This window comes from Salvelinus alpinus, chromosome 1 (genome assembly GCF_045679555.1).
Source record: "Salvelinus alpinus chromosome 1, SLU_Salpinus.1, whole genome shotgun sequence".
NCBI lineage: Eukaryota > Metazoa > Chordata > Actinopteri > Salmoniformes > Salmonidae > Salvelinus > Salvelinus alpinus.
The window spans coordinates 18,450,913-18,463,928 of record NC_092086.1 but is presented as its reverse complement, the minus strand read 5'-3'; the positions used below and the strand labels follow the sequence as shown (position 1 = coordinate 18,463,928).

At 46.1% G+C, this 13,016-nt stretch overlaps 2 protein-coding genes across 3 annotated transcripts in view; both read left to right on the top strand.

The window, feature by feature from the left end:
• LOC139570881 (protein sidekick-2-like) overlaps positions 1-13,016 on the top strand; it is a 524,727-nt gene that overhangs the window by 208,474 nt on the left and 303,237 nt on the right. The window lies entirely within an intron of this gene.
• LOC139570861 (protein sidekick-2-like) overlaps positions 1-13,016 on the top strand; it is a 71,457-nt gene that overhangs the window by 6,957 nt on the left and 51,484 nt on the right. For both annotated transcript variants that reach the window (XM_071393160.1, XM_071393152.1), the window contains exons 9-22: positions 1,112-1,262; positions 2,280-2,517; positions 2,621-2,736; positions 2,927-3,116; positions 3,402-3,500; positions 4,643-4,837; positions 5,342-5,543; positions 6,775-6,878; positions 7,612-7,682; positions 8,003-8,138; positions 8,955-9,011; positions 9,467-9,568; positions 9,730-9,845; positions 12,533-12,719. In XM_071393160.1, coding sequence (XP_071249261.1) covers positions 1,112-1,262; positions 2,280-2,517; positions 2,621-2,736; positions 2,927-3,116; positions 3,402-3,500; positions 4,643-4,837; positions 5,342-5,543; positions 6,775-6,878; positions 7,612-7,682; positions 8,003-8,138; positions 8,955-9,011; positions 9,467-9,568; positions 9,730-9,845; positions 12,533-12,719 — 1,964 coding nt within the window. The remainder of the gene's footprint in view (positions 1-1,111; positions 1,263-2,279; positions 2,518-2,620; positions 2,737-2,926; positions 3,117-3,401; positions 3,501-4,642; positions 4,838-5,341; positions 5,544-6,774; positions 6,879-7,611; positions 7,683-8,002; positions 8,139-8,954; positions 9,012-9,466; positions 9,569-9,729; positions 9,846-12,532; positions 12,720-13,016) is intronic.

Genomic DNA, 13,016 nt, shown 5'->3' with positions numbered 1-13,016 from the left:
TAACACTATACCTCCTATAGGTACAGTAGAACATCACTAGTACAGCTACAACAGGTACCTAACACCACCTCCTATAGGTACAGTAGAACATCACTAGTACAGCTACAACAGGTACCTAACACCACCTCCTATAGGTACAGTAGAACATCACTAGTACAGCTACAACAGGTACCTAACACCACCTCCTATAGGTACAGTAGAACATCACTAGTACAGCTACAACAGGTACCTAACACCACCTCCTATAGGTACAGTAGAACATCACTAGTACAGCTACAACAGGTACCTAACACCACCTCCTATAGGTACAGTAGAACATCACTAGTACAGCTACAACAGGTACCTAACACCACCTCCTATAGGTACAGTAGAACATCACTAGTACAGCTACAACAGGTACCTAACACTATACCTCCTATAGGTACAGTAGAACATCACTAGTACAGCTACAACAGGTACCTAACACCACCTCCTATAGGTACAGTAGAAGATCACTAGTACAGCTACAACAGGTACCTAACACCACCTCCTATAGGTACAGTAGAACATCACTAGTACAGCTACAACAGGTACCTAACACCACCTCCTATAGGTACAGTAGAAGATCACTAGTACAGCTACAACAGGTACCTAACACCACCTCCTATAGGTACAGTAGAACATCACTAGTACAGCTACAACAGGTACCTGACACCACCTCCTATAGGTACAGTACAACATCACTAGTACAGCTACAACAGGTACCTAACACCACCTCCTATAGGTACAGTAGAAGATCACTAGTACAGCTACAACAGGTACCTAACACCACCTCCTATAGGTACAGTAGAACATCACTAGTACAGCTACAACAGGTACCTGACACCACCTCCTATAGGTACAGTACAACATCACTAGTACAGCTACAACAGGTACCTAACACCTCCTCCTATAGGTACAGTAGAACATCACTAGTACAGCTACAACAGAAAAGTCCATACCCTCTGAATTGAAATGGGATTGGTCCCCAACCCTGATTCCTGTGTCCCCATGTTGTAAGCATAGCACCTACGAGAACATCCTGTCAAACCCATGTTGACATCCGTACCTTGCTGTCTGTCCTCCCCTGTAGGTTCCGTATGCGCCAGGTGAACATAGTGGGGACCAGTCCTCCCAGCCAGCCCTCCAGGAAGATCCAGACCCTGCAGGCGCCTCCAGATATCTCCCCCTACAACGTCACCCTCCGAACAGCCTCAGAGACCAGCCTCTGGCTCCGATGGGTGGTGCGTCCTGACTAGATTGTTTTCCTCATAAGGGCACAAGGGAACACAGACATGCATGTACACAATATATGTTTCTCTGTCAGTCTCTGTCTGTCTGTATCTCTGTTTCTCTGTCAATCAGTCTCTGTCTCTCTGTATCTATGTTTCTCTGTCAGTCTCTGTCTCTCTGTATCTCTGTTTCTCTGTCAATCAGTCTCTGTTTCTCTGTCAGTCTCTGTATCTCTGTTTCTCTGTCAATCAGTCTCTGTTTCTCTGTCAGTCTCTGTCTGTCTGTATCTCTGTTTCTCTGTCAATCAGTCTCTGTTTCTCTGTCAGTCTCTGTCTGTCTGTATCTCTGTTTCTCTGTCAATCAGTCTCTGTTTCTCTGTCAGTCTCTGTCTCTCTGTATCTCTGTCAGTCTCTGTCTCTCTGTCAGTCAGTCTCTGGATCTCTGTCTCTCTGTATCTCTGTTTGTCTGTCAGTCTCTGACTCTCTGTCAGTCAGTCTCGGTATCTTTGTCTCTCTGTCAGTCAGTCTCTGTCTCTCTGTCTCTCTGTCAGTCAGTCTCTGTATCTCTGTCTCTCTGTCAGTCAGTCTCTGTTTCTCTGTCAGTCAGTCTCTGTCTCTCTGTCAGTACGTCTCTGTCTCTCTGTTAGTCAGTCTCTGTATCTCTATCTCTCTGTCAGTCAGTCTCTGTTTCTCTGTCAGTCAGTCTCTGTCTCTCAGTCAGTCTCTGTATCTCTGTTTCTCTGTCAGTCCGTCTCTGTCGCTCTGTCAGGCAGTCTCTGTTTCTCTGTCAGTCAGTCTCTGTCTCTCAGTCAGTCTCTGTATCTCTGTCTCTCTGTCAGTCAGTCTCTGTATCTCTGTCTCTCTGTCAGTCAGTCTCTGTTTCTCTGTTTCTCTCTCAGTCAGCCTCTGTTTCTCTGTCAGTCAGTCTCTGTCTCTCTGTCAGTCAGTCAGTCTCTGTATCTCTGTTTCTCTGTCAGTCAGTGTGTATCATACCCTCTCCACCTTCCTCCCCACCTCCTCTCTCTCCAGCCTCTTCCAGAGTGGGAGTACAATGGGGACCAGGAGTTGGTGGGTTACCGGGTTCAGTACTCCAGAGCGGCATCTAAGGAAGGGGTCCTATCCCACATCATCAGTGACCGGCTGGAGAGGGAGTTCACCATAGAGGACCTGGAGGAGTGGACAGAGTACGAAGTCAGGGTTCAGGCCATCAACGGCATGGGTTCTGGGCCCTGGAGCCAGCCTGTCCAGGGCAGAACCAGGGAGTCTGGTAAGACTGGGGAGACAGCTAACACACTCATACTACACACACATTAACACACTTATACTGAACACACACAGGCTGTGTATTCTAACCTTTGACCCCTGTGTAGTGCCGTCCTGTGGTCCCACCAATGTGTCATCCTTCGCCACGACTTCCAGCAGCATCCTGGTCCGCTGGGGGGAGGTCCCTCAGACTGACCGCAACGGACTCATCCTGGGATACAAGGTCAGTGCCACACACACACACACGCACACGCACACACACACACACACACACACACACACACACACACACACACACACACACACACACACACACACACACACACACACACACACACACACACACACAGACACCTAAACAGGAACCTAAACAAACACACTCACTATTACCCGTTGTCCCCGTGGTCTCCCAGGTGGTGTATAAGGACAAGGGTTCAGACTCTGTCCCTCAGTACTGGGAGGTGGAGGGGAACACCAGCCACAGTGTTCAGTTGAGTGGTCTGGGGAAGTATGTGCTGTATGAGATCCAGGTCCTGGCCTTCACACGGATAGGAGACGGCAGGAGCAGCAGGCCGACCATCCTGGAGAGAACCCTGGACGATGGTGAGCATTACTCACTGACCATTAGGTTCAGAACCCGGGTGTCCTGCACGCCACAACACTGTGTTAGCCTGTTGAGATAAATACAGCAGTGAAGGAGCCCCCCCCCCCCTAAAGGAGGCTACTGGCCACGGCAAGACTGGTCTACCCTCTGCTAGAACCACTGGTCCTGTTATCCTCTGTTCTGGATTTGTATTGATAAAGGTAGATCAACTAGATCAACGTGGACACAGTACTGTTGTGTTGGTACTGTCCTCCTAACCCTTGTCCCTCCTTCTGTCTCCACAGTCCCAGGTCCTCCAGTGGGCATCCTGTTCCCAGAGGTGAGGACCGGCTCAGTCAGGCTCATCTGGCAGCCTCCTGCCCAGCCTAACGGCATCATTCTGGGTACGTCTACTACCACAGCCCCCTACCCCTCCATACACCCATTATCCTAACAGGTAGTAGTATTTCTAACTAACGGCTGTATCTAAACCACAGGGGCTTCGTATCTCCGGGTCCAAGCTCTCATACCAAGACACTATCCACATTCTGTTCATTACATTGTCCCTGGTTCCTCTAAGACACTATCCTCATTCTGTTCATTACATTGTCCCTGGTTCCTCTAAGACATTATCCTCATTCTGTTCATTACATTGTCCCTGGTTCCTCTAAGACATTATCCTCATTCTGTTCATTACATTGTCCCTGGTTCCTCTAAGACATTATCCTCATTATGTTCATTACATTGTCCCTGGTTCCTCTAAGACATTATCCTCATTCTATTCATTACATTGCCCCTGGTTCCTCTAAGACATTATCCTCATTCTGTTCATTACATTGTCCCTGGTTCCTCTAAGACATTATCCTCATTCTGTTTGTCCCTGGTTCCTCTAAGACATTATCCTCATTCTATTCATTACATTGTCCCTGGTTCCTCTAAGACATTATCCTCATTATGTTTGTCCCTGGTTCCTCTAAGACATTATCCTCATTCTGTTCATTACATTGTCCCTGGTTCCTCTAAGACATTATCCTCATTCTGTTCATTACATTGTCCCTGGTTCCTCTAAGACATTATCCTCATTCTGTTCATTACATTGTCCCTGGTTCCTCTAAGACATTATCCTCATTCTGTTCATTACATTGTCCCTGGTTCCTCTAAGACATTATCCTCATTCTGTTCATTACATTGTCCCTGGTTCCTCTAAGACATTATCCTCATTTTGTTCATTACATTGTCCCTGGTTCCTCTAAGACATTATCCTCATTCTGTTCATTACATTGTCCCTGGTTCCTCTAAGACATTATCCTCATTCTGTTCATTACATTGTCCCTGGTTCCTCTAAGACATTATCCTCATTCTGTTCATTACATTGTCCCTGGTTCCTCTAAGACATTATCCTCATTCTGTTCATTACATTGTCCCTGGTTCCTCTAAGACACTATGCGATCTATGTCCATGTTCTTTATTGACAACATTTCAACATGTTAGGTCGTCAACAGATCGTTTCCCGTACTGAATCGTCATGTTCCTCTCTCCGACCTAGCCTATCAGATCACACACAGACGGAACACCTCCAGTAGCAACTCTGCCACTGTGGACGTGCTGAGCCCCAGTGCACGACAGTATACAGCATCTGGACTGAAACCAGAGTCCGTCTATGTGTTCCGCCTCACCGCTCAGACGCGCAAGGGCTGGGGGGAGGCTGCAGAGGCCCTGGTGGTCACGACAGAGAAGAGAGGTAGGTACTGACCCGACTGGGGAGGAAACAGGGCTGGGGGGGGGCTGCAGAGGCCCTGGTGGTCACGACAGAGAAGAGAGGTAGGTACTGACCCAACTGGGGAGGAAACAGGGCTGGGGGGGGCTGCAGAGGCCCTGGTGGTCACGACAGAGAAGAGAGGTAGGTACTGACCCGACTGGGGAGGAAACAGGGCTGGGGGGGGGGCTGCAGAGGCCCTGGTGGTCACGACAGAGAAGAGAGGTAGGTACTGACCCGACTGGGGAGGAAACAGTACAAACATAATGTAGCTTTCAATTATTTACTTATTTTATTTATTATTTGACATATTATTTGTTTTTTCATGTGTTTATTTATTCATGTATTTATTTATATTTGTATTTTTGCATCTATTTATTTGCATATACTTATTAATTTATTAATTTATTGATTTACTTATCTATTACAGTTATTGCGGTTATGTATAGAAACGGTGATTGACAGTGTGTGTTTGCCCCGCCCCCTCAGCGCGGCCCCAGCCAGCCAGCCGTCCCACAGTGCCCCAGGAGGACGTGCAGGCGCGCAGCGTGATGTTGTCATGGGAACCAGGTAGCGACGGCCTGTCACCTGTCCGATACTACACGGTGCAGTACAGAGAGCTACCAGACAGTAACTGGACTGTCCACTCTGCATCGGTCAACCACGAGGCCAGCTCCTACATAGTGGACAGGTACAATACACACCCTACCTAGTACCCTACCTAACACCCTCACTAATGCACTACGTAGCACAATACCTAGTACCCTATCTAGTGCAGGTCAGAGGGCAGAGAGACCTTATTCACATTTAAAGGACTGTCTTTATGTAGGGTTATGAATGTGTTTATGTGGGGTTATGAATGTGTTATGTAGGGTTATGAATGTGTTTATGTGGGGTTATGAATGTGTTTATGTAGGGTTGTGAATGTGTTTATGTGGGGTAATGAATGTGTTTATGTGGGGTTATGAATGTGTTATGTAGGGTTATGAATGTGTTTATGTGGGGTTATGAATGTGTTTATGTAGGGTTATGAATGTGTTTATGTAGGGTTATGAATGTGTTATGTAGGGTTATGAATGTGTTATGTAGGGTTGTGAATGTGTTATGTAGGGTTATGAATGTGTTTATGTGGGGTTATGAATGTGTTATGTAGGGTTATGAATGTGTTTATGTAGGGTTATGAATGTGTTATGTAGGGTTATGAATGTGTTATGTAGGGTTATGAATGTGTTATGTGGGGTTATGAATGTGTTATGTGGGGTTATGAATGTGTTTATGTAGGGTTATGAATGTGTTTATGTAGGGTTATGAATGTGTTTATGTGGGGTAATGAATGTGTTTATGTGGGGTTATGAATGTGTTATGTAGGGTTATGAATGTGTTTATGTGGGGTTATGAATGTGTTTATGTAGGGTTGTGAATGTGTTTATGTGGGGTAATGAATGTGTTTATGTGGGGTTATGAATGTGTTATGTAGGGTTATGAATGTGTTTATGTGGGGTTATGAATGTGTTTATGTAGGGTTATGAATGTGTTTATGTAGGGTTATGAATGTGTTATGTAGGGTTATGAATGTGTTATGTAGGGTTGTGAATGTGTTATGTAGGGTTATGAATGTGTTTATGTGGGGTTATGAATGTGTTATGTAGGGTTATGAATGTGTTTATGTAGGGTTATGAATGTGTTATGTAGGGTTATGAATGTGTTATGTAGGGTTATGAATGTGTTATGTAGGGTTATGAATGTGTTATGTAGGGTTATGAATGTGTTTATGTAGGGTTATGAATGTGTTTATGTAGGGTTATGAATGTGTTATGTAGGCAGCCTTTAAACACAGTGTTACCACACTATCTAGTACATGTCTAGGATAACTCTAGGTTGAAGACATAAGTGAACTGACAGGGGACATTCTATCCTGCCAGCCTCAAGCCGTTCACCTCCTACCAGTTCAGAGTGAAAGCCACCAACGACATCGGGGACAGTGAGTACAGCCAGGAGAGTGAGGCTGTCACCACACTGCAGGACGGTAAGGACATCATGGAAATGAGACTGACTGACTCCGTAGCCCTGCAAACTCGCTTTCCCAAACCTTTTTCAAATCTTACAAATATTTTGAGAGTTTGCTTAACTGCCTGTAGTGCCAGATGGACAGGGTTTTGAGAGGTTGCTCAGTCTGCCTGTAGTGCCAGATGGACAGGGTTTCGAGAGTTTGCTAAGTCTTCCTGTAGTGCCAGATGGACAGGGTTTTTCAAATGAGGGACTATTTCGTTGGTCAACTATTTGACTATTCAACTATTTGAACCCAGGTTCATGTTGATTCTGTTTTTGCTGGGTGATCCTCATGAGACCTGTGTCTAGTCACTCCACTGTAATGGAGACAGACAGTCCTCCTCACTAGGCAGCCATTGCTTTCTCTCTGATTGCTGTCACTCATTGCTGTCTCTCTGATTGCTGTCTCTCATTGCTGTCTCTCTGATTGCTGTCTCTCATTGCTGTCTCTCTCTCTCTCATACTGAGCGTCAGAGAATCACACTGCCTGTGCTTGTTGACACAATAGCCCTACTGTGTGTGTGTGTGTGTGTGTGTGTGTGTGTGTGTGTGTGTGTGTGTGTGTGTGTGTGTGTGTGTGTGTGTGTGTGTGTGTGTGTGTGTGTGTGTGTGTGTGTGTGTGTGTGTGTGTGTGTGTGTGTGTGAGAGAGATCAAAAGCGTTTATACAGTCCACCAGTTCAACGATACCCTTATATCTGTCTCCACACAGCCCCAGACAAAGCTCCCACAATCCTCTCTGTTACACCCCACACCACCACCTCGGTGCTGGTCCGATGGGAGGTAAGCGGTACATTTGTAAGGTGCAGTTTTCTCTCTTCTATATAGTTTCCTTGCCACTGTGTTGTTTTTAAGTCTGGTGGTCTAGGCTGGGTTTACTGTAAAACACTGTGTTGTTTTTAAGTCTGGTGGTCTAGGCTGGGTTTACTGTAAAACACTGTGTTGTTTTTAAGTCTGGTGGTCTAGGCTGCGTTTACTGTAAAACACTGTGTTGTTTTTAAGTCTGGTGGTCTAGGCTGGGTTTACTGTAAAACACTGTGTTGATGTAAGACTGTGGATATAAAAAGGTCTTTATAAATAAATGTGATTGATCCCCCTTCCAGCCGCCTGCTGAGAAGCAGATAAACGGGGTGCTGCTGGGGTTCAGGGTACGATACCGTGAGTTACAATACGACCACCTCCGTAGCTTCACCATACGAACCATCAACAGCCCCGCCTCCAACTGGGCCGAGCTCACCGGTGAGTTGACCTCTGACCTCTGTTTGTTTCCTTAACCTTTTCCTCAGCTCAGCCTTTGGGTGACTCTGGGTCTACTCTGTTCACACGTTACCATGAAGACCTAACAGCAGTCTCCTACCTCTCCCCCCCCCCCCCATCTCTCGCCTCCCCATCTCTCTCCTCCCCCTCTCTCTCCTCCCTCTCTCTCCTCCCTCTCTCTCCTCCCCCTCTCTCTCCTCCCTCTCTCTCTCCTCCCCCTCTCTCTCTTCCCCCTCTCTCTCCTCCCTCTCTCTCTCCTCCATCCCATCTCTCTCTTCCCCCTCTCTCCTCCCCCTCTCTCTCCTCCCTCTCTCTCTCCTCTCCCTCCCTCTCCTCCCTCTCTCTCTCCTCCACCCCTCTCCTCCACTTCTCTCTCCTCCCCCTCTCTCTCGTCCCCCTCTCTCTCGTCCCCCTCTCTCTCCTCCCTCTCTCTCTCCTCCCTCTCTCTCCTCCCCCTCTCTCCTCCCCCTCTCTCTCCTCCCTCTCCTCCCCCTCTCTCTCCTCCCTCTCCTCCCCCTCTCTCTCCTCCCCCTCTCCTCCCCCTCTCTCCTCCGCCTCTCTCTCCTCCCTCTCCTCCCCCTCTCTCTCCTCCCTCTCCCCCCTCCCTCTCCTCCCTCTCTCTCTCCTCCCCCTCTCTCTCCTCCCTCTCGCTCTCGTCCCACTCTATTCTCCCTCTCTCTCTCTCTCTCTCTCTCTCTCTCTCCTCCCCCTCTCTCTGCCTCTTTATGGTGGCTGCCCTGACTCCCTGTGTTCTGTCCTCCCTCACCCCTCCTCCCACCCTGGTCCGTCACCCTCTAGCCCCCTACAGTGTGAGGAACCTGAGCGAGTCCTCTCTCACCCAGTACGAGCTTGATAGTAAGTCCACTATATCACAGGAGGCTGGTGGGGAGGAGGGGCTCGTGGTAATGACTGGAGCAGAATTAGTGGAATGGTATCAAGTACACCCGACACATGTTTCCATTCGCTCCGTTCTGGCCCTTATGATGAGCCGTCCTCCCCTCAGCAGCCTCCTCTGTCTCTCTCTCTCTGTCTGCCTGACAATCATCTGTGTATGTAAACGTATGTTTATGTCAGTGTGTGTTTGCCAACATCCCACATCTCTGCTCTTCCTCATTTGTCTTAATATTTAACCATCCTGTCATGGTGTTGTTTTACATCTTCCTCATCAGGTGTGTCCTGACCTTTGACCTCTTCACTTTATCTCTCTGCTTTTCCTTCAGCTCATATAGTTGTATGACCAGTTCCACTGCTGCTGGATGGTCCTCCCAGGCCATCTGTGGATCACTCTTTCTGTGTTTCTCCCCCCACAGACTTGAGTAAACACAAGCGTTATGAGATCCGCCTGAGCGTGTACAACGCCGTGGGAGAGGGGCCTACCAGCACGCCACAGGAAGTGTTTGTAGGAGAGGCAGGTAAGAAGCGATGATGAGATCAACTTTATTGTCCCTAGTGGTTCCACTCTTCTGGAAAACGAACCCAAGCACAGCTCAACTATTTAAAGGTATTTGACATATGAATTGGACCTGGTCTGACCAATATCACTATTGAATGTTTACCCTCCACTCCACTCCAGTTCCAACAGCCCCGCCCCAATCTGTGACCATCCAATCATCAACAGCCACCCAGCTGGAAGTCACATGGAGCCCGCCCCCTCTTGACTCTCAGAATGGAGACATACAGGGGTACAAGGTGAGGATCACTGGGCAAGCACTTAACCTGAACCACTTCTAACATGTGGGTCTAAAGTAGACCATACTGTAGTATACCACACTGGAGTATACCATACTGTAGTATACCATACTGGAGTATACCATACTGTAGTAGACCATACTGTAGTATACCATACTGTAGTATACCATACTGTAGAACATGTGGGTCTGTGGTATACCATACTGTAGTATACCATACTGTAGTATACCATACTGTAGTAGACCATACTGTAGTATAGCACACTGTAGTATACCATACTGTAGTATACCATACTGTAGTATACCATACTGTAGTATAGCACACTGCAGTATACCATACTGTAGTATACCATACTGTAGTATAGCACACTGTAGTATACCATACTGTAGAATACCATACTGTAGTATACCATACTGTAGTATACCATACTGTAGAATACCATACTGTAGTATACCATACTGTAGTATACCATACTGTAGTATAGCACACTGTAGTATACCACACTGTAGTATACCATACTGTAGTATAGCACACTGTAGTATACCATACTGTAGTATACCATACTGTAGTATACCATACTGTAGAACATGTGGGTATGTGGTATACCATACTGTAGTATACCATACTGTAGTATACCATACTGTAGAACATGTGGGTCTGTGGTATACCATACTGTAGTATACCATACTGTAGTATACCATACTGTAGTAGACCATACTGTAGTATAGCATACTGTAGTATACCATACTGGGGTAGACCATACTGTAGTATACCACACCGTGGTAGACCATACTGTAGTATAGCACACTGTAGTAGACCATACTGTATTATACCATACTGTAGTATACCATACTGTAGTATACCATACTGTAGAACATGTGGGTCTGTAGTATACCATACTGTAGTATACCATACTGTAGTATACCACACCGTGGTAGACCATACTGTAGTATAGCACACTGTAGTATACCATACTGTAGTATGCCATACTGTAGAACATGTGGGTCCGAAGTACACCATACTGTAGTATACCATACTGTAGAACATGTTGGTCTGTAGTATACCATACTGTAGTAGACCATACTGTAGTAGACCATACTGTAGTATAGCATACTGTAGTATACCATACTGGGGTAGACCATACTGTAGTATAGCACACTGTAGAACATGTGGGTCTATAGTATACCATACTATAGTATACCATAATGTAGTATACTGTACTGTAGTATACCATACTGTGGTATAGCATACTGTAGAACATGTGGGTCTGTGGTATACCATACTGTAGTATACCATACTGTCGTATACCATGCTGTGGTATACCATACTGTAGACCATGTGGGTCTGTAGTACACCATACTGTAGTATAGCACACTGTAGTATAGCATACTGTAGAACATGTGGGTCTGTAGTATACCATACTGTAGTATACCATACTGTAGACCATGTTGGTCTGTAGTATACCGTACTGTAGTATAGCATACTGTAGAACATGTGGGTCTGTGGTATACCATACTGTTGTATACCATACTGTGGAACATGTTGGTCTGTAGTATACCGTACTGTAGTATACCATACTGTAGTATACCATACTGTTGAACATGTGGGTCTGTAGTATACCATACTGTAGTATAGCATACTGTAGAACATGTGGGTCTGTAGTATACCGTACTGTAGTATAGCATACTGTAGAACATGTGGGTCTGTAGTATACCATACTGTAGTATACCATACTGTAGAACATGTGGGTCTGTAGTACACCATACTGTAGTATACCATACTGTAGTATACCATACTGTAGAACATGTGGGCATGTAGTATACCATACCGTAGTATACCATACCGTAGTATACCATACCGCAGTATACCATACTGTAGTATACCATATCGTAGTATACCATACTGTAGTATACCATACCGTAGTATACCATACTGTAGTATACCATACCGTAGTATACCATACTGTAGTATACCATACCGTAGTATACCATACTGTAGTATACCATACTGTACTGTAGTATACCATACTGTAGTAGACCATACTGTAGAACAGTGTTTGTCAAACCTCTCCTAGACCAAGCTGGATCCACTTGATCTGTTCCAGGACTGGTACATCTGACCCAACCGGTCAATCACAACGCACACACACGCACACACACATGCAAACGCACACACACACACACGCACACACACACACACACACACACACACACACACACACACACACACACACACACACACACACACACACACACACACACACACACACACAGACAGACAACAAAAATGTAAATATAACCTCTGACCCTTCATGTATTCTAGATCTATCTGAATGTGAATGTAACCTCTGACCCTTCATGTAATCTAGATCTATCTGAATGTGAATATAACCTCTGACCCTTCATCATGTAATCTAGATATATCTGAATGTGAATATAACCTCTGACCCTTCATCATGTAATCTAGATATATCTGAATCTGAATATAACCTCTGACCCTTCCACATGTATTCTAGAACTATCTGGATATAATCTCTGACCCTTCATCATGTATTCTAGATCTATCTGAATATAACCTCTGACCCTTCCTCATGTATTCTAGATCTATCTGAATATAACCTCTGACCCTTCCTCATGTATTCTAGATCTATCTGAATATAACCTCTGACCCTTCCTCATGTATTCTAGATCTACTTCTGGGAGTTCCAGCTGCAGAATGAGACAGAGAGACTGCGTACCATGTTCCTCCCAGAGCTTGGGGTCAAGATTAAGAACCTGACTGGCTATACCACATACATGATCAGTGTCGCAGCCTTCAACGCAGCAGGGGACGGGCCCCGGAGTCCCCCGACCAGGGGCCGAACACAACAGGCTGGTAAGGGCCATGCGCACACACACACACACACACACACACACACACACACACACACACACACACACACACACACACACACACACACACACACACACACACACACACACACACACACACAGCAGGCCGGTAAAGGACACACTAACACTCACACACACATGCACACTGACACACACAGACACACCACCTACAGTATATGTGGTATTGCCCACCAGAGGGCGTTCTCAACAAGCAGGTGAGCTCTAAGCCAAAGCGACTGGGTTAGAGCCAGTCAGTAGTACAGTACAGACTTACAGTAAG